The sequence below is a fragment of the Pteronotus mesoamericanus genome, unplaced genomic scaffold (assembly GCF_021234165.1).
Source record: "Pteronotus mesoamericanus isolate MK-2021 breed Mesoamerican mustached bat unplaced genomic scaffold, CSHL_Meso_final contig_42, whole genome shotgun sequence".
In the NCBI taxonomy this organism is placed as follows: domain Eukaryota; kingdom Metazoa; phylum Chordata; class Mammalia; order Chiroptera; family Mormoopidae; genus Pteronotus; species Pteronotus mesoamericanus.
The window spans coordinates 14,450,399-14,473,097 of NW_026555157.1; the positions used below are offsets into that span (position 1 = coordinate 14,450,399).

General features: G+C 38.4%; 1 protein-coding gene across 1 annotated transcript in view; it reads left to right on the forward strand.

The window, feature by feature from the left end:
- The first annotated feature begins 1,203 nt into the window (after positions 1 to 1,203).
- ADGRG7 (adhesion G protein-coupled receptor G7) overlaps positions 1,204 to 22,699 on the forward strand; it is a 65,924-nt gene continuing 44,428 nt past the window's right edge. Inside the window, exons 1-3 of the mRNA XM_054577384.1 lie at positions 1,204 to 1,318; positions 20,346 to 20,459; positions 21,704 to 21,808. Of these exons, the coding sequence (XP_054433359.1) occupies positions 1,204 to 1,318; positions 20,346 to 20,459; positions 21,704 to 21,808 (334 nt within the window). The remainder of the gene's footprint in view (positions 1,319 to 20,345; positions 20,460 to 21,703; positions 21,809 to 22,699) is intronic.

Genomic DNA, 22,699 nt, shown 5'->3' on the forward strand with positions numbered 1-22,699 from the left:
ACATATTAAAGGCCCCGAAAAAAACAGTGAAAAGAGACTGTTACACCTCTCTGTAACCCAGTGTCATCCAAATTACTTTAACTACAGAGCTCCTTTTAGAGTAATACCTGTCCAAGTCACCTTTGTTCATTCATGCAATGGGCAAAAATATCTGTTATGTGGGGTTATTGTACAGAATACTGGTAAGTAAGATAAAGACACAAAAAGTGCATAGCACAGTGCTTGGTATTTTCTCTTACATGTTTATTGAAAATGGTTTCTTTTATTATTGAAGAAATAATAGATATAGTTATTATAATTGAAAAAATAATAAATGCATAAGGTGAAAACTTCAAATCTCAAAAAGAATGTAAAATTCCTGTGTCCAAATTTCCTCTTCTTATCAGGACACCAGTTATATTGGATTAGGGCCCACCACAATAACCTCATTTGATTGATTTGATTGATTACCTCTGTAACAATCCTATTTCCAAATAAAGTCATGTGTGAGGCACTGGGGGTTAGGCCTTTAAAATATGGATCATTAGGGGGGCACGATTCAGCCCAAAAGAGATAGTTTGTAACTTGGGCTTCAGTGCGTTTCACCCAGTGCCTGTGAAGCCCACCCATCACCTGCAGCTGACCAAGGGTGGGCTCCTTAAGAAGTGCAAGTACCGGAGTCAAGGGTGGGTATCGCCATTTCACCTCCTGTTGACAACCTGGTTCATTTCCCCATGAAGGAGTCTAGGCTCCGCTAGAGCCTCCTAACGAAAGCAAGCGCAGAGGGCTGAGCCGGGAGTGGTCAGCAGGTCCACTGCCGCCCTGATTTCCTCTCCGGCTTCTTTTGTGTTGTTCCCGCCCCCACTTCCTTGTTTGTCAGGACATTTACGCTTTGACCCTGTTACCTATTCCCTCCCCTTCATCTTTATTGCCCTTATTATCTTCCTTCCCCCCCTCCAACACTCCAATCACTTTTCTCATGTTCTCATTCAGTGAAGGTGAGGAAACCTCGAGCCGCCTTTGCACCTTTCATTAGGTGATTGGAACTGCATCCTGCCTGATAACCCTTAAAGGGTTTTAAAATGAGGACATCTGCCTGATAGATCCCTGAAAGAAAAAGTTATTTTTATTTTTTTGGAATCATTTCTGGTTAAGTTTCTTGACGTGAGAAGACAAGAAGCCAGTTGCTTTTCACCCAGGAGTGAATCTTTGGTTTGGGTTCCCATGGCCTCCTGGCGAGTGTGTGACCTCAGGACGCTGGTGGCCATTGTGTGTGGGCTGCTGACCACCATCATTTTGGGACTGGGCATCTGGAGGGCCGTGATCAGGATCCAGAGAGGTAATGTCATCCTACTCTCTTTAGCTTAGAGTGAGAGAAGGCCCCGGGCCGCTCTCTGTCCCTGACACCGGCCCTGGCACTGAGAAGTGCCATGTCTAGGCTGAGGCTGCCCACCGAGGTGCTATTTGTGAAATATAGAGGGCAAGGGTCAACTGCTGGCTGGCATACGGTTGTGTGTACAAGACTACGTGTGTGTGAGTGGGCCAGGTGACAGGTGACATGGTTGAACTGACCTCTATGCTCTTTTTAACTGCAGACTGAACAGAGAGCAGAGTAATGATTCAAATCATTAGTAACACGTTTGGATTCACTTAGCTAAATCGAGAAAAGGAAAATACCGATGGACATACACATATACAAATAATCAAACATACATAGAGTGAAATTTCATTTCAAGAAGGAAGTTTAAGAATCTTTTCTCCAGGATTGTAAATAAAATATTATGGTATGCACACAGAGTTCTTGCTTTTCAGGTGTAGAAAACTATTCACAAATTCTGGTGATTTAGAAAACAATTTTCCTAGTTATTCAACAAATGTTTTTTAGTCACCTGCTACGTGCTAGAGCTGCTCCCAGGAAAGGGAGCGGGGAGGGCAATGGTGTGTGAAACAATGGTGGTAAAGGAGAGCCCCAGAAACTCACAAGAGAGAATTTGCACAAACCTCATACTGTTCCCTTGGCAGGTTCTCTGCAAGGGGTTCAAAGCTGGATGTGCTCAGCACTCCCCTTCTGTAAAAAACAAAAAGTTTCTAATGAAACTGAGTAAATAAGAAGAAATAGTGGCAGTCAGGAGAGGGCAGAAGCAAAGGTGGGTTGGCCTCTGAGAAGGTAACTGCCCGGAAAGAAGGTGGGGAAGCCAGGATGAGCAAACCCAGGGCTGTGAAGATCCGCTGTAGAAGGCAAAAGGCGTCCAAAATACTGGCCGCTACCAAGTGGTAGCTGAGAATAGATCTGGTGTTTTGTTTTGTTTGTTTCCACACCAAAGAACAATGTTTCAAGGACACTGTATTAATAGGCTTTAGAGAACTAGCGTGAGAAAATGACCAGAACAAAAACAGTAAAATTTAAGCTTGAGGAAAATGTATTTTTATGTGTTTGTTTAAGGCTTGTAAAGTAGTTTAGTTGAAGTTTAAAAAAATTGTGAACCCTGAGTTTGTCTGATTAGGGATCCTGAATTTATAAGACCTTATTTAACAGTAAACTTAAAAATAAAAATCTTTCCTCTTCCCTCCCTCCTCTTTTTCTTCCTTCCTTTATATGACATCTACTTTTAAAGGGAAATTTGTGGTGACTTATAAAGGACACATGTACAACAGAACCATTTAAAACAAGGACCAAAGTACACAAATATCTTAAGAAAGAGGACAGGGTAGGGAACAGAAAGTATATGAAAGTTAAAGGCTAGGGGGAGTTGCTAAAAATAAATATCCCTGAGCTTCCTCATGGCTAAGGTCCCACATGAAGCGGAGTAAGTAACAAAGGTCTCACGCAGAAGCATGCCAGCGCCTCAGAAAAGAAAAGCATTTCCTTGCTCTAAGCAGAATTTCAATCGGCTCTTTATGTAAGGAACACCCCTCAGGTTTTTGGGTAAACCCAGTTGAACAGGAGGGGGTTACTATTATCATTTAGAGACAAAGATTGAAAGACTGATACTGCTTGCTGTTATATTTTGCCTTGCGCATTTTATTCAGATTTTGTTTTAGTTAGTAAATTTGGGTTCATTTCACTCCACACCCTTCCACTCATTCTACCCCATCTCATCTTATCCCATCTTATGTAATTATTGAATGGTCTCCTTTTGGTCCTTTTGCTTGGGTATGGAGATTGTGTTTAAATTTATTTTTTAAGGGGAGAATCGTGGGTATTTCATTATTTCATATCATAAAACTGACAATTTAAAAAAATCCTCACTGTATTCTAGGTACTGTACTAAAAAATTCACAAACCTTGTTTCATTTAATCCTGGCAACCACTTTTTTTTTTTTTTTTTTTTTTTAAATTAAGACAGAGGAGAAGGGAGAAAGAAAGAGAGGGAGAGAGACATCGATTGGCTGCCTTCCATATGTTCCCCCACTGGGGATGGAGCCTGCAACCCAGGCATGTGCCTGACTGGGAGTCAAACCTGGGAACTTTTGGTTTACGGGATGACACCCAGCCAACTGAGCCACGATAGCCAGGGCCTGACAATCACTTTTGAGGCAGACATTATTATATCTGTGTTAAAGATGGGGAAACTGAGGCTCAGAATGTTTTAAAGCTTACCTAGTTGGAAAGTGTTGGGTCTGGACTGGAATCTAGTCATTCTGACTTCAGTATCTGTGCTCTTTATTCCTACACTGTTCTGCCTAACTAGAAGCAAGATAACAGTAACCCAATGAATGAATTAATTTCTCTTTTCTTCTAGAGGCAACTGTGGCTGAAAATCCTAATTCACAAAGACATGCAGTAATCAGTAGAATCAGAGCATTTTGTTTTTTTGCTAGGCAAAGTTAGGCACTTTGGGATATCACATTGTCTTCAAATCAATGAGATCTACTTATTAATGCTGCTTCTAGAGTGTAGATTAGTATTCTTCCTTTAATTTTAAGGTTTTTTGAGTCTTTGAATGGTATCTGCAGATTTTTTACTATGAAGTAACTGCCATAACTTTGCCACATTTGCTATGTTGTACAAAAGCACTTCCTCCATCTTTGCAATGTCATGTGACTATGCCATTGTTCTTCTAGTCTAGAACAGCAAAAGAGGTTACATTTGGATTGCATTGCCTGAAACACAGTTCATTTTCTGTCAGCGTTCATCCTGGTGACTGCCTTTAATAGAAAGATTTCTCACATGCACACAGCCCCGATATCTGTTGACTACCAAATAAATCACAGATGTGCTCGTTTCTGTCTAATTATTCTGTGTGAGTTTACATTTTTTAGTTTTTAAGTGAATCATTGGTTTAAATATCAAAGAAGTACTTCAAGACATGGCCTCTAGAAGTAGATCTTTTGTATAGTATATACAAGGTTTTTATCCTGCTCCTATTTCTTAATAAGACCTCTTGGAAAAAATCTTGGTTCAAGACTCTGGATGAAATTGACAGAATTTCATGTGTATAGATGAGATTTATTTTAGGATTGCTAGTTTAGCCTTTGGTACTTTTATATGCTGCAGATGAAAACATTATAATATTAATGATCTAGTTTTTTACCATAGCATCACAATATTTTTGAAATAATATATATATTTGAATACATATTACATAAAGATATTTATATACATGTAAATAATATAGATGTAAACATAGGAACAAATGTGTATTAATCCACAAAAATATTGCTAAGTGTAATACTTATTCTATTTATGCTCCCAGGAACAAGATGTCCTATGTATTTGAAGTTTTGTTTGATAAAATTTTTTTCAAAACTATCGGTGACTTTTGCAATTTTCAAACGGAGCTCAAGATTTGGAGTTCTCTCTGATGACATCAGGTTGCCTAAAACTCTTCCTTCAGAGTTTTACATGGATGTCTCCTTCTTTGGTGGTTTAGGTTTTAGGTTAAATGTCACCTCCTCAAAGAGACCATTCCTATCCACCCAGCCTAAGGTTATCACCCCCTGTTCATTCTTTTCCACATGCATTTTTCTTTTTCTTTTTTTAAAAAAATCATGTTTATTCTATTATAGTTGTCTCAATTTTTCCCCCTTTCCCCCCCTCCACCCATCCCACCCTGCCCCCTCCCCCACAGTCAGTTCCCACTCTGTTGTCCATGTCCATGGGTCATTCATACATGTTCTTTGTTTAGTTCCTTCTTCTTCTTTCCACCATTGTCCTCCTTCCCCATCCCTTCTGGAGTTAGCTATATTCTAAAGTAAAGTAACAGTTCCCAATTCCTTGTGATTTGTCTCAAAATATGAAAATAAATTCCATATTTGATTACATAGTTAACACAGACACCATTTTAGTTTTTTTCCTCTGCTCCAGATCATGCAACATATTGACCATTTTGGCAACTTTGGCTTCATTAAGATCTCTCCCACTGTGTGTGGCTTCTTTTATTTAACCTTATGACCAATAATCTTGTAGGATGCTTCTATGTTGGAGCAAATGTAAGTTTTGACAGCCCTACAACCTTTCACTTTGGGCTTTCTTCCTAGAATGCCCATTCTTCCTTATCTTATGTATCTTCCGAATGGACATATGTGAGCTGCTCCATCTCTCCTGGAGGTGTGCTTCCCATAGCAAGACCCTTGCAACACAAGAAGCACAGCCTTTCTGTTCCATCACACTGGATGATGAAAGTAAAATTAAAACATCATCAAGCTTTATTGTCTGTCTTTCCATTGACATTTTCCAACTTGAGGTAGGTCGGAAGATACCCATAGTCATAACAGTAGGAGATGTGGTCTTTACCTCTTACGAATGGAAACGTATCTTAACCTCATTACATGTTAGCAATGATGGTTCGTCCTCTTCTGGATCTTAGGACTCCCTGCTCTCTGCCATCACACTGCTCCCTCCACTCCTCTCCAGAACTCTAACCGTCATCCTCTGTCACGGGACTTGCTTATGCCTCAGGCGAACAAGAGACTTTAGTTGGTTCAAATATTTCCAAGCCCCAAGGTTAGACTTTATAACATTGAAATCCTTGCACAATAAGAAACGTGTGTTGTTGGGGAGAGGTCAAGGAGAGTTTATTGATTCTCAGGAAATAATTTGTCCACAGATACCTGGCTTTCATTGTATCAAATTACAGTACTTCCTCAAGAGACAAACATGATAATAAATCAGGCTCATATGACTGTTCCTGGAGGACAGGCTGCATTTTGGGGTTCAAGAAAAAAAGGTCCAGAGAAGTGTTTTCTGAATTAAGGAAATTGGGTTTTAGGCAGCTGTAGTGTTAGTATTAATGTTGCTGTTGGCAATCTCTTTTGGTCTGTTACCAGTCTCCCTTCTTGCTACTTCATATTACCACTCCCTAAATCAACAAAATAATTCCTATAAAAGGGAAGAAAAATTTTTGAGGAATAAATTTTGTTATGTAATTGGCCAAGGGGCATGAATTATTTTAACATCACAATTAATGATGTTCAAATTTCAGATTCCATTTTAAAAGTCACCTTTTTTTTTTTTTTTTTTGAGAATTTGTATGAGTTTATTTGAGCCAAAACTGATGGCAACTGTCAGGCAACAAGATCTCACATGCTCCCTAAAGTCATTTTCTTAAATTAAGAGTCTAGAACCTTAGCTTAGTGGATTTTTCCTTGATTCCCAGGTGTTAGATATATTTACTTGAAATTATGAATACAACCAGCACCCATGGGTCTTTGACAAGACATGATATCAAAGAAGATCTGCTATGGAATAGGGTGATGAAGAATGTGTACATTAGAGTCTGGCGGGGGGGAGGGAGTACAAGAGCAGGAACAAAAACAAAAGCTCTGGAGCCCGACTGCCTGCGTTCAAACTCCACTGCCAGCACTTACCAGCTGAGTCAATCGGAGCAGCTTCCTCAATATTTTTTGTTTCATTTTTCCTATTATGGGGGTAATAATAAACCATACATTATAGGGCTGTTAAGAGGATAAAATGAATTAATACATTTACAGGTTTAAGATGATGTCTAGTATGCTGTAATCACTCAATAAATGCTGGCTACTAATTTTAATCTTGAGTTTTTAGATAATTTAGTGCATAGTTTTCTCCGTTCCCTGAATTATACCTTGAATAGATGCCATTGACCTAGATTAGACCTTTGGACTGAAACAATTTATCAAATGAGAGGTTTACAATAAGTTTAATCATTAAGTTCAATTGACTAGTCCAAAACAGAAACAGAAACAGTTTTAAGAGTTGCCATATCTTCCTGCATTTGTTTTTCTTAAATATTTATATAATACTACACCGTTGAGGAAAAGTTTATTAAAATATTAACTGAATTTACTGAAATATGTAAGTAGTCAACATTCAACAACCTTTATCTTAAGCAAAGATTACAGTTTATGTCACTATTTGTTTAAAATTTTTCCACAGGAGATTAACTTTCCTAAACATTTTTTCTCTCATTTAAGAGTAAATTTTATCATCACCTGAATATTTCAAACTTTTGGCCTGGGACAAATAACAGATGCCTGGATTTTAAACCCCTAAAGACTCTTAACCAGACACTAGAGTTTCCTGATGGTATTTCTTTGACTAAGGAAAAATATTTTTATTCACCCACTTCATCAAACCAGGTTCTTGAACATGGATTCTAATTTTATCTAGTTTAGAAGAAGAAATTCATGTTTTTTCATTTGAATTTTTTAATATTTCATGTTATTTTCTCAAGCATTGTGATGTATGTGTCACATATGTTTGGCACTTAGTTTTCCATAATGTGTGGGTAAGGTTTGAAGTTAGGGCTACTATTCCTGGAAATCTATCTTACTACAGTTTGAAAGAATGTAGGAAAATGTTATTGATATCATACCAATTTTATAAAAGAAAAACACTACCATTAAACATGTTTCAGTATTTGGATTTTCAAGCAAAAAGAAGTTGATGCTCACTTGGTTGCGCTGTGGTAAAGGCAAGCACTGCCCTGATTCTGTGGCTCAGTTGATTGGATGTTGTCCCACAAAGCAAAGGGTCACAGGTTCAATTCCTGGTCAGGGCATATGTCTGTTTGTGGGCCCTGCTAGGGCACTTGTGAGAGGCAACTGATTGAGGTTTCTTTGACTCATCGATGTTTTTCTCCCTCTCTTTTTCCCTCCCTTCCCCTCTCTCTAAAAATAAGTAAATAAAATCATTAAAAACAAAAGGAAAAAAGTAAAGGCAAGCACTGCAGGGAGGGAACAGGAGCACTGGTAACCAAGAGACCTGAGTTCTAGTCCCTACTCAACTGTCAATTAATTATTGATCTGGATCAAGTTACTGTTTATGCAAAATGTACTGTGTGTGTATTGTATATAAAACAAGGAAGTTGGGCTAATGAATAGCTAATGTCACTTCTCTGAGTCCATAATTCTAAACTACTTATATAATATAAACAAGACATTTAATCTTTCTGAGTCAGACTTTCTTTACTTAAAACACAGAGGCTTAAAGATACCAATACTACTTCTGTTCTATTTTGTGGGTAATTTAAATATTTCCGAGGGCAGAGTCTCAAGCTAGGGAGCACAAGGTGTTAAAAATGTGGTTATGATAGAGTACATAGCTCAGCTTGGGCTTGATACCCTCAATGAAAAAAGCGGCAAAGAAGCCAGCCAGGACACATTGGTTGGGTACCTTCCCTGCATCTGGCATTGTGCAAGGACCTAGAGATATAACCCATGGTCTGTAGCCTAAAGAGGGTCAAAATATTCAAGTGCAGGAATGACTCTTGACTTACAGCCAAAAAGGCGGACTAATATAGGAGAAAATGTAGATAGGTCTGCTTCCTACTAGCAAATGTATAGAAGCTGTGAACAAAATATAACAATAATTTAAATATATAAGTAGACTTTCTTTCTTGGAGGGAAATCCCAGCTTGCAGAAACTAGGAGAAAAGTTAGTACCATAATGGCAAGCAGTTACTGGCGTAAGCTCTAGTGGCTGGGGTTTGCGGCTTCATGGATACATGACTGGAGGCAAGACTTCTACCCTGCGTGAAGCAGGGGCACTGGATCTGAGCCAGAGGCGTCACAACTGATGCCTTAAAGGCTTATCTTAACCATGAAAAGGAGATTTAATAAGTTCTCACTAGCCCAGAGAAGTATTAAAGACTCCTGTCATCTGTTCAGGGTCATGAACGGTGTGTGTGGGTGGGGGGGTGGGGAGGTGAGTCACTACAAGGAATTAAAACCCCAGGCTATAGAATCTGCATTTGCTTTATCTGTACATCACAGAAACTCCTAGTGAGAAGCAATTTACTTTTGCATATTAACTTTGTATCTCAAACTCTTGCTATGATCAGTTATTATTTCCAGGGTTGGGTTTTTGTTGTTTTTTTTATTGGTTTTATTTTTATATTTTGTGAATCTTTGAGATTTTCTACACAGACAATTCTGTCATCTCTGAACAAAGACTGTTAATTTTTCTCCCAATCTGAATACATTTTGTTTCCTTTTCTTGTCTTATTGAATTAGCTGTGACTTTCAGTATAATATTCAACAGGAGTGGTGAGAAGGGCTGCCCTGACCGTGATCTCAATCTGAGGGAAAGGCATTTAATACCTCATAGCTAAGTATGAGGGTGGCTGTAGCTTTTTTGTGGATGTTTTTATCAAGTGAATGAAGTTCTCCTATATTCCTGTTTGCTAAGAGTTTGGTTTTTGTTTTTTTTTTTTAATCATGAATATGGGTCTGGTGCTTTCTGTTTTGGAAGATTATTAATTATTAACTCAGTTTCTTTATCAATATAGACCTATTCAGATTATTTCTTTCTCTTTATGTGAGTTTCATAGACTAGTTACAGTAATTGGTCCACTTTAAGTTATCAAATATGTGGACATAATTATTATTTTTTATTATTATTTTAATATTAATGGGATCAGTAGTAATGATCCTTTTTTTCATATCTGATTTTAGTATTTTGTGCCTCCTCTTTTTTTTTTTTTTCTTACAGTTAGGCTGGCTAGAGGTTTATTGTCTTTAATGGACTTTTCAAATAATTAACTTTTGGTTTCATTGATTTTCTCTCTGTTAATTTCCTGTTTTCAACTTCATTGATTTCTGCCCTAAAATTTTATTATTTGTTTCCTTCCCTCCCCTTAGACTAAATTTGACCTTCTAATTTCCTGAGGTAAAAACTTAAATAATAAATCTGATATCTTTATTCTTTTCTAATACATTCAATGCTGTAAATTTACCTATAAGCATTGCTTTTGCTGAATCTCACTTTCTTTTTTATTTAGTTCAAAATATTTTAGAATGTTTCTTGAGACTTATTTAACCCACATACCATTTAGAAGTATGTTGTTTAATCTCCAAATATTTGGGGAATTTTCCAGATATTTTTCTGTGATTGATTTCTAGTTGAATTCTATTTTGGTTTTGTTAGTATAGGTAGCTAGATATTAATGAAGGAAGGGAGCAAATGGAATCAGACATTATTAAGCATAATAAACTAGAGACCTAAATTGAACACTACATATACTCCTCAGGGCATCTTTTGCCCTCTGGAACCAGCAGGAAGAATCTTTACGGGGGAGAAATAAAAACAACAGGAGAAATTCCTCTGCTGGGCGCATGCCAAGTGGAAGCCAAGTTGGCGCAGGGAAGGTGCTTCTACGATGAGGCATATCCAGTCAGAACTAAATGGGGCCCATAGAGGCCTGTCAGTCTAGCCTTTGTCCCCCAGTGTTTGGATATTCTGTTATATATTTCATTCTTTTCTCTTTGCTGAGTAGTTTGGGAAGCTTCTACTAACATATCTTCGAGCTTACTGATTCTTTAGTCTGATGAACCCATCAAAGATAATCTTTATTTCTGCTGTAGTGCTTTTAATTTTGATTTTTAGAGTTTTTGTCTCTCTGCTTATATGACTTGTTCTTGCATGTTGTCTACTTTTTAACCATATCTTAGCATATGAATCATAATTATTTAAAATAATTAGTCTGATAATTCCAAAATCTCTGTTGTGTATAAGTCTGGTTCTGATGTTTGGCTTATCTCTTCAGGCTCTGGCTTGTTTTTTTGTTTGTTTGTTTGTTTGTTTGTTTGCTTTTTTAACAGATCTTGTAATTTTTATTGAAAGTCAGATATGATGCATTAGGTAAAAGCAATGAAGGTACAGGTAAAAGGAATTAGGTACAGTGTTTAGAGTAAGGTTTTAAGTTCATCTGGCTAGAAGTTAGCCTATGTTTAGTATCTGCTATAGCTGTAAGTGCTCCTAGCAGGTTAATCTTTCCACTTCTACTCCTGACCCCTTGGACAAACACTGTTCTACTTTTATCACCATAGATTATTTTAGCTATCCTTGAACTTCATATAAAAAGAATCATAAAACATTTACTCTTTTATAACCTGAATACTTTTATAAACATAATATTTTAAGATGCATCTATGATGTTATGCTTATTGCTTTCTATTGCTAATTAATCAATATGCCATTGTATATAAAAAGCATAATTTGTTTATTCAGTCTTCTGTTGATAAATGATTTGGGTGGCTTCTCCTCCTTCTCCTCCTCCTCCTTCTTCCCGCTATGAATAAAATTTCCAGAACTAAGTTCTCTGGAAAATGAATTCTAAGGTGAAGAGTTGTCTGCATATGTTTCAACATGTGCTGTGAGGTCAATACTTGTGGGGGGATGATGAAAGCAAGATTGAATAAAAGGAAAAATTGAACTGCAACACAACTGAAGCTGGGTTGGTCTTTCAGAGTTGAGCTGTGTACTATAGATATCTATTGCTGCCAAACAAATCACCCCAAAACTTAGTGGCTTAAAACAATAATCAGGACTTCCAGTCAAGATGAAGCATATGTAGATACACTGTGCTTCCTCGCACAACCAAAAGGACAATAACAAATTTAAAAACAAAAAATAACCAAAACTGCCAGAAAATCAAACTGTATGGAAGTCTGATACCAAGGAGTTAAAGAAGTAACATTCATCCAGATGGGTGGGGGGAGCAGAGAGGATGTGGGGCAAGGAGACGGCTGGAGGACCAGGTGGGCTAAGTGGCTGGCAAATCAGGCATCCCATGTTTGCATGTGGATACACTGGGAGGAACAGCTGGGGAGTGAGACAGACCCTGCAATCCAGGGTTCCAGTGCGGGAAAAGAAAGTCTCAAAACCTCTGGCTGTAAAATCCTGTGGGGGTTTCAGCAGCAGGAGAAACTCCCAACCCTCAGAAAAGTTCATTGGAGAGACCCACCAGGTCCTAGAACATACACAAATCCTTCCACCCTGGAATCAGCACCAGAAGGGCCCAATTCATTTGTGGGTAATGGGGGAAGTGACTGAAAGCCACTCAAGAGCTGAGCAAGTGGCATTGTTCCCTCTTGGACTCCTCCCCCACATACAGCATCACAACCGTGGTTGCCCCACCCTAGTGAATACCTAAGGCGCCACACCTTCCAGTGTAACAGGCGTGCTGAGACAAAGAAATATGGCCCAAATGAAAGAACAGATCAAAGCTCCAAAAATAGAACTAAGTGATGAACAGATAGACAACCTATCAGATGCACAGTTCAAACACTGGTAATCAGGATGCTCACTGAACTGGTTGAGTATGGTCACAAAATGGATGAAAAAATGAAGGCTATTCAGAGTGAAATAAAGAAAAATATACAGGGAAACAACAGTGAAGGGAAGGAAACTAGGACTCAAATCAATGATTGGGAGCAGGAGGGAGAGAGAAACATTCGACCAGAATAGAATGAAGAAAAAAGAATTCAAAAGAATGAGGAGAGGCTTAGGAACCTCTGAGACAAGTTTAAACAATCCAACATCCAAATCATAGGGGTGCCAAAGGAGAAGAGGAAGAGCAAGAAATTGAAAACTCATTTGAAAAAATAATGAAGGAGAATTTCCTGAATCTGGTCAAGGAAATAGACTTCCAGGAGATCCAGGAAGCTCAGAGTCCAAAAGAAGTTAGACCCAAGGAAGCACACACCAAGGCACATCATAATTAAGTTACCCAAGATTAAAGATAAGGAGAGAATCTTCAAAGCAGCAAGAGAGAAGGAGACAGTTACCGAAAAGGAGTTGCCATAAGACTATGAGCTGATTTCTCAAAAGAAACCTTGCAGGCAAGAAGGAGCTAGAAAGAAAGAAGTATTCAAAATCATGAAAGGCAAGGACCTACATCCCCGATTACTCTATCCAGCAAAGCTATCCTTTAAAATGGAAGGGAGTCAAAGTGCTTCCCAGATAAGGTCAAGTTAAAGGAGTTCATTATCACCAAGCTCTTACTATAAGAAATGTTAAAGGGACTTAATTAAGGAAAAGAAGATAAAAAACTATGAACAGTAAAATGACAACTCACAACTATCAACAACTGAACCTAAAAACAAACAAATAAAACAAAAAAAAAAAACCCCAACTAATCAGTCAACTAGAATAGGAACAGAAGCACAGACATGGAGATCGGAGGGCAGGGGGTTGGGGGAGAATGGGGGAAAAGGTACAGGGAGTAAGCATAAATGGTAGGTACAAAATAGACAAGGGAAGGCAAAGAATAGTATAGGAAATGGAGAAGCAAAAGAACTTATATGTATGACCCATGGGCCCGAACTGGGGGGGCAGGGAGATGCTCATGGGAGGGGGGTGCAGAGCATAAGGGAATAAAGGGGACAAAAAATGGGACAACTGTAATAGCATAATCAATAAAATATATATTAAAATTAAAAAAAGGAAAAGAACAACAATCACTTATTATCTTTCATGGTTTTTCTGGGTCCAGAATTTTGAAGTAGCATGCATGGGTAGTTCTGGATTAGGCTCTCTCATGCAGCTGCCCTCTGATGGTGGCTGGAACTGGGGTCATCTCAAAATCTCCGTCACGCATATGTGGCGTCTGGGCAGAAAAGATTAAAAAATTGAACAGCCAAAACTCCTCATGCTTCTATATCTCTGTGCATTCTATATCTCTCCTTGATATCTCCAGCATGGAGGTTTCAAAGTAGCCAGGCTTTTTACATGTCACCTGTGGGCTCAAGCCTCCCAAGGCACAGATTCTTAGTGAAAGAGAACCAAGTGGAAGCCAGATCTGCTCTTGTGATCTAACCTGAAAGTCACAGAACATTGCATCTTCCCTTCTGTTGGTTGAGGTAGATACAAAAGTCCACTGTATTCCATGAGATGGAACAACAACCTATCTCTCAATGGAGATGTATCGTCATCATACTCTAAGAGTGAGATGGGATATATAGTACAGCTATCTTTGGAAAGTATGCTCTTCGGGGTATTGAAGCTGAGGGATGAATTTTATTTCCTGGCATTGACCAGCCATGTCATGGTATCATGAGGATCTTGAATGAGTTGACACTCTCTAGTTGAGGTAATTTCTGGACTACAACACAGCTAAGTGTTCTCAGTTGCCAACGTTCCAAAAAGCTGGAGGAATGGGTGCTCCAGTCCTGAAAAGGAGGATCCAGGTGGCATACAATAACATCCACTGCAGATGCTAGAAACACTGTTATACAAGTTTCTTTGTGGATGTATGTTTCCATTTACTTGGCATATCTATCTAGGAATGGAATTTTTGTGTCATAGATAAGTGTATCTTTAGCTTTGTAAGAGTCTGTGATTACACAGCCTTCCAAAATGGTTGTACCATTTGAAATTCCCCAGCAGCAATTTGCTAGAGTTCCAGTTGTTACAGATCTTCAGCAACATTTGGCAGTTACCAGTTTTGTAATTGTAGCCATTCTGCTGGGATGTGAAATGATATTTCATTGTGCTTTTAAATTGCATTTCTCTGATGACTAAGATGCTGAGCATTTTCATGTGCTTAGCACCCATCCATGTATCATGTATCTTCTTCTGTAAAGTGTTTACCTAAGTCTTTTATGCATTTTAAAAAATGGGCTTTTTTGCATTCTTATAACTTTGAGTTTCATACACATACATGGTATATGTTTTCATTTATTTTGCTGTTTAAGATTCTCTCTCAATGAGGTCTTGCACATATTTTGTTAAATTTATTATCCAAAAACTTTATAAATTTCATGCTAATTTAAATGAAAATGATTTGGTAATTTTATTTTCCAATTGCTATTATATGGAAATAATTGATTTTTTGTATAGATGTTGTATCACACAACCTTGGTAAATTCACTATCAATTCAGTTGGCTCTTTTTGAGACATTCTAAGATGTTAAACATTTGATGATGTCACGTGAAACAAAAGATAATTCTATTTCTTTTTTTTTAAATCTTCACCTGAGGATACGTTCATTGATCTTAGAAGGGGGAGACAGAGAGAGAGAGGGAGGGTGGGGTAGAGAGAGAGAGAGGAAGCAAGAGAGAGAGAGAGGGACAGACAGACAATAATGTGAAAAAAAAAAAAAACATCAATACATTGCCTCCTGCATGTGCCCTGACTGGGGATAGAACCCACAACATTTTGGTGTACAGGAAGATGCTCCAACCAATTGAGCCACCTGGCCAGGGCTCTTCCTTTTGTAACTTTATATTTTTTCAAATTTTCTTTTCTTGCTTATAGCACTGGCTAGCATCTTCATTAAAATACTGAATAAAAGTGGGTAGAGAAATTATACTAAACTTCTTTTCTGTCTATCTTGGGGGGGGGGGAAGCAGTCATTATTACACTATTAAGTATAATACTATCAGAAGTACCTATACAGATGAGTTTTATTGGTTTGAGGAAGTTCCCTTTTTTTCCCTTGTTTGCTGAGAGTTAAAAAAATGTCATATGCTTTTTGCCACCTGTACTTATTGAAATGATCATATGGTTTTCCCCCTTTATTCTGTCATATGGTGAATTAAATTAATTGTTTTTTTATTGTTAAGCCAATCTTGCATTCTCGGGATAAATCCCACTTGTTCTTGATGCACTGTAGATTTTATTTTTTAATTACATTTTATTGATTATGCTATTACAGTTGTCCCAATTTTCCCCCTTTCCCCCCCTCCAGCCAGCATACCACACTCCCTCAGGCAAGCCCCACACCATTGTTTATGTCCATGGGTCATATATAGGTCCTTTGGCTATTCCATTTCTTATACTATATTTTACAACTCTTTGGATATTCTGTATTTACCTATCTGTACTTCTCTCTTTTTAAAGATTTTATATATATATATATATATATATATATATATATATATACACACACACATATATATATATATATATATTATATTTTTTAGAGAGGGGAAGGGAGGGAGAAAGAGAGGGAGAGAAACTTTAGTGTGTGGTTGTCTCTCGAGCACCCCCTACTGGGGATCTGGCCCACAACCTAGGCATGTGCACTGATTGGGAATCTAACTGGCAGCCCTTTGGTTCGCAGGCTGGCAATCAATCCACTGAGCCACACCAGCCAGGGTCCTGTTTGTACTTCTTAATCCCTTTACCTCTTTATCCATTTCCCCACATTGCCCTCCCATCTGGGAACCATTTCAACTGTTGATAGATACGTATTTTTTTTTTTTTTTTGCCATTTTATTGTTCATAGTTTTGATCATCTTCTTAAATAAGTTCCCTTATTATATACTTCATATAATAATGGTTTGGTGATGATAAACTCCTTTAGTTTTTTCTTGTCTGGGAAGCTCTTTATCTGCCCTTTGATTCTAAATAATACTTTTGCTGGGTAGAGATATCTTGGCTGTAGGTCCCTGCTTTTCATGACTTTGAATATCTCTTGCCAATCCCTTCTAGCCTGTAAAGTTCCCTTTGAGAAATCAGCTGACAGTCTTATGGGAACTCCCCTGTAGGTAACTAACCTCTTTTTTCTTGCTGCTTTTAAGATTCTCTCTTTATCTTTAACATTTAGCATTTTAATTATGATGTGTCTTGGAGTGGACCTCTTTGCATCCATCTTGTTTGGGACTCTGTGCTTCCTGGACTTGCATGTCTATTTCCTTCACCAAATTAGGGCAGTTTTCTTTCATTATTTTTTCAAATAGATTTCCAATTCCTTGCTCTTTCTCGTCTCCTTCTGGCACCCCTATGATGGGAATGTTGGACCTCTTGAAGTTGTCCCAGAGGCCACTTATACTATCCTCAATTTTTTGCATTCTTTTTTCTTTTTGTTTTTCTGGTTGGCTGGTTTTTGCTTCCTTATGTTCCAAATCATTGATTTGATTCTCGGCTTCATCCACTTTAATGTTGTTTCCCTGTAAATTGTTCTTTATTTCAATTAATGTATCTTTTGTTTCTAATTGGATCTTTTTTATGCTGTTGAGGTCCTCACTAAATTTCTTGGGCATCCTTATAATCAGTGATATGAACTCTATATCTGAAAGATCAATTATCTCCATTTTGTTCAGCTCTTTTTCTGGAGTTTTATTCTGTTTTTTCATTTGAGCCATGTTTCTTTGTCTCTTTGTTTTGGCAGCCTCCCTGTGGTTGTTTCTATGTACTAGGTAGAGCTGTTTTGACTCTGTGTCTTGGTAGTGTGGCCTAATGTTTGTAGGTGTCCTCTAGGGTCCAGTGGCACAGCCTCCCCGTCACCCAACCTGGGTACTTGATGCACACCCTTCATGTGGTCTGCGTACACTCTCCTCTTGTAGTTGAGCCTTGGTTGCTGTTGGCAGATCAATTGGAGGGATTTTCCCAGGCCAGTCAGCTGCAAGGACTGGCTGTGACCACTTACCACCAACCTCTGCCCTCCATGGAGGATCACCTATGCAGGGGCAGGGTGGTGGTGGTCTGTGGCTGTCCACTGGGTGTGCTGGCCCTGGGGTTTTCTGAGTGGTGGAGGCCAAGGTCAACCCCTATCAGCATTTTTCCGCTCTGCCTGAGCTATAAAGCAATTGGAGATGGCTGCTACTTGTGCCGGGCATGGAAATTCCTGGGCAAAGCCAAGCTGTGGATCTAGGCTAGCTGCTGCTCATGCTAGGCCTGGGGCTCACTGAGGCCAGCTGTTGCTTGTTTGAGAGGATTTAGGAAGTTTTGAAGCGTGAGCCAAGACCAGCCATTCATATGGAAAAGCAGCGTGGGTGGGCCAGTTACCTGGGAGGGGCAGAGTCTTTGGGGATCTCCAAGGCTGGTCAAAGAGTGTTAGCTAGGTTAATGGAATCTCAGATATGGCACCAGCCCCTGTAGATTCTGTTGGGGGAGGATTTAGAAAGGGTCAATGGCTTCTGCTTGCCTTGATGCCAAACACTTCACTTTTAAGAGGCTACGGTGGTGGTGCTTGAGCTCAAAGGGAGTGAGTCTGAGTAGGTGTGTCTGTGTGTGGGTTCTTCAAGTGGAACTGCATGGGGTTCCAGAAGTTTCTTCTACCAACTCAATCCCCACTGGTTTTTGCAGCCAGAATTTGTGGGGGCTTATCTTCCTGGCTCTGGACCCCTGGGCTGGGGCACCTCTTGTGGGGCAGGGACTCCTTGCTCCCAAGATATGCCTCCTGAGTGTTAATCCACCACACATGGGTGAAGGACCAGCCCGTTTCGAGTCTGCACCACCCCACCACCATCACCAGTCTGGGTGGGTGTGGTTTCTTTAATTCCAAGTTGTCAGACTTCCATTCAACTCAATTTCTGATGATTGTGACGGTTGTTCTGTATTTTAGTTGTAATTCTGATGTTGTTGTGCAAGGAGGTGAGCCATATCTGCCTGTGCCACCACCATCTTGACTGGAAGTCCCTCGCATTATAGAGTTTATATATTGCTCGGTTTGATTTGCTGCTATTTTTATACAGTTTTTTGCACCTGTATAAATGAGGTTAATTAGTATATGATTTTCTTTTCCTGATATGTCTTTGTCATAGTTAGGTGTCAAAGTTATCCTAGAATTATGAAATATTTGGAAAGTTTATTTTTTCTCTATTTTCTGAAATACTGCATATAAGATTAGTATTGTTTCTTCCCTAATTCACCAGTGAAAATATATGGGTCAGTAGCTGGTTTCTTTCAAGCTTTTCCCCATATCTCTGAGTTTCAGCAACTTGACCATGATGTGTCTAAGTGTGGTTTTTCTTGTTTTTATTTTGTTGGTGCTTTCCTGAGCTTCTTGGATCTATAAGTTAAAATTCTTAGCCAAATTTGAAAATCGTTGACCATTATTTCTTCAGATATTTTATCTGCCCAATTCCACCCTTTCCCCTCTCTGCAATTCCAATTGCATATACGGTAGACGGCTGGCAATTGTCCCACATGTCCCTGCAGCTCTCTTTATTTTTTACGTCTTTTTTCTCCTTAGATTTGAGGGAAATTCACACACAGATTTACAGCCTTTCTTCTATATGGCTTTCTCCATTCTGGAATATCTCCCTTCCATTTCCAGTTGTTACGGTAGCCCCAAACAGGTTCCTTTCACACCTGAACCCATTAAGAACGAGGCTTTCTGCTGGGTTTTCAGCCACTTCTGCTACATTGACTAGGAAGCACCCTTAGGGGAAAGACTGTATAAACTTGGAATACCTTTCAGTGTTTGCCTGCTTTTCATTGCTGTGCAACATTCTCTAGTAATTAATTTGTTTTACTCTTGTTCAGAGTTTAAAATTGTTATCTGTGGGAGGGTTAGTATGCTATAATTTGTTCCATCATTATTGGAAGTGGAATCCTGTATTGTGAAGGTTAGTCAATTTACTCAACATCCACCTTGTCACCACATTTAAAGACCCTAGTGTTCCCAACCCAAAAAAATCCAGTCAATAGGTCATAATAATCCTATCCAGGTATGCTTCTTGAATTCATTGACATCTAACTTCCTTAGAGCTACTGCTTTAGATTTAACTGGTTTTACATGCCCCAGTCACTTCCCATATTACTTGAGGTATCTTCCTAAAAAACATTGCTTATCATGTCTCTCACTTGTTTCAAGGCCTCTTTAGGCTTCTGCAGGATTAAATCCATTGGCTTGGTCTATAAAATCACTCATAATCCAATCTATATCCTGCTATTGCTCCATATAGAACCTGTGCTCCTGATATAGTAAGCCTTTCTATGTTCTTCGGAAGTATAAGAACTTTCCACATTTTTGTTCTTTTGTACTTTGTATCCTGCCTTCTTGGGCTATTTATTTGCGTTTGGCTTTTCTAGATTTATTCTTAAAATTTGATTTAAATATCACCTCTTCTGGAAGGTCTTTCCTGAATAGGTTATTTCTGTCCTCAACATCTCTCTTCTGTATTCCTATAGTACCTACAAATTTGAGTGTTGAGTTGGTTGGTCTGTCTATCTATCATCTACATAGTCTCTTGTTTCCCTAGGTTAATTCTAATCTTCTTGGTCAAGGTGTCATGTCTTTCAAATATAGTTTATTATTATCTATAACAATCTAGTTAGTATTCTCTAGCCCGTGTGATATTACAAAGTATATATCTCAGCAGTGCTATTTAAAGTAATGATTTCATATACAGAAATTAAAGGCCATAGACCCAAAAGGAGAAATTAATTAGCCAGTTCATATATCATTCTGTTATTTGTTTATTTTTTTAGGACTATATGCTCCCCCATCAAGCATTCCTACAGGGTTCTGTAGGAATGGTGGAACCTGGGCAAATGGCAGGTGTGTTTGTCTGGAAGAGTGGAAAGGATTGAGATGTACAATGGGTAAGTTTCTTGGGATGATACTAGGGAGTGAATTTTAGGTGACCCTTGTGTTAACAAGGACAGCAAAAAAGCTTCTTGAAGTTTCTGTTAATGATTATAGTAGCAAGGGGTATAATAATGATGGCTTTTGTATTTATTAGCTCAATAGCTGAGTTTTGGTGCTATTTACCTGTATGCTTAATACACCTGTCTCTTTCCCAACTATCAAGTTTCTCTGTAAACTTGCTGTTGCTCTCCCTTCTAGATGCAGTATCTAATACAGAGTAATGGGTGATACGGTTTTCTCAGGTCCTTTCGACTGGTGATAAGCTATATCACACCATTTCAATTCTAACACATTTACTATCTGTCACAATTCTAACACATTTAACTTTTCTGATATCAAGATGCAACTTTCTCTTTCAGTATGTACTTGGATGAAGTTTTTGTCTTTTTTTCCTTTCTCTTGAAGAGAAGTTATTAATTTAGTGGTTTTACTTTGATCAATGGTATCTCAGAATCAAAGTTCAAAATCACTTGTTGACCTGCAGTGTGCTTCTCAATACTCTGCACACTTCACACTGCCTGTTTAGGATCCAGGGTTCTAGAAGCACACTCCTACCATGCCCTATATTCCTACCAGCCAGCATATTCCACACTCCTGTGACTTTGGCCTTTTTTTCCTTGACCTACATCCTCATGATGCTCTTTGACACTACAGGCTCTGGCTTTTCAAGATTTCATCTAATTTGACACACTACTCTTGATGATGTGTTAGTGATCACATCCCACCTCTACCAAATATTATGCACATTTAAAAATTTTTTTAAAATTTATTTTTAGAGAGGGGAAGGGAAGGAGAAAGACAGGGAGAGAAATACCAATGTGAGAGAGAAACATAGACCAGCTGTCCTTCGTTCGTGCCTTGACTGGGGACCAAAATGTAACCCAGCCATGTGTCCTGACCGGAATCGAACCAGTGACCTTTTATTTTGCAGACGAACACCCAACCAACTGAGTCACACTGGTCAGGGTTATATTATGCACATTAACCTGGAACCTGTTATCTAACATTCTAGTTATTCTAATGGTAGTAACTTAACCAGATAAGAAAGTATGAAGTTCCTGGTGGACAAGTGAATCCTATAAGCTTTCTATTACCCTTGAAATTATACTGTATAGGTTTTGAACTTTAACTTTTATTTGGTTTGAAATTTAAAAAAGAAGAGTATAATTTAAAATGAATTTTTTTCTTTTTATTTTAGCAAATTTCTGTGAAAACAGTACCTATGCCAATTTTAGTTTTGGCCGAATTCCAGTGGGAAGATATGGCTCTTCCTTTGAAACATGTGAAAAGAACACTGTAAATGGTATGTGCTTTTCTAAACATCACCCCTGTTTAAGTATATAAATCACTATACTGGGTCATATATATCATTCTCCCAACTAGTATTAGATCCCCGGAAGAGGCATCAACAAAAGCTTTGTAGAAAGGTTTGATGTCAATGTTCAAAATTTAGAGTGTTACCTCACATAATTCTAAATTTCCGGAAACCCTTAATATGGATCAGTTGTAAATTCCTTTTACTACTTCTTCAATTGTTTTATTTTTTCCCCACTTACTCTATCTCCTGGAGTTTGATCAGGTTAACGCCTACTTTTTCAGTTATATAATTTGCCTTATTTAAAAAAATTAGCTATAATATTGATTTATATCATATCTATTTTCAGACTTCATCTTTCTAGGTAGAGATGCACAGGTAAGTCTGTCCACAGCTGGGAGTCCTTCATCTCTTTGGTCATTTTAGTCATCCACCTTGGACCATTCTCTGGCTTCAAGTGAATGAAGCCATTCTCTGGCCTTAGTGAAGCATCATAACCTTGTTTGCATTGAGGTATTGCAAAAATAAAGGAATAAATAATATTTCTAATATGCTCCCTGATAGTATCTAGGATTTCGATGACTTATTTGATTTCAGTGGCACATTGGGCAATATCTTTGGAGAGTAGCCTGTAGAAATTCATAGATTCCTTTCCTAACAACTTAGAGCCCATTAAGCCAATGATTATCCCTTTGTTTGCATTGACTCTCATCTGACCAATCCTCCTACCTCTCACATCTTCCTGCAGGTTATGATCCATTTTAGTTAGAACTGGATACCTCAATAATGTAGCCAATTCTAGATCATTTGTGAAAATGTTTGATAGAACTTCTGTCAGTAATGACTCTGGGCAAAATTTCACATTTCATTTAGATATTT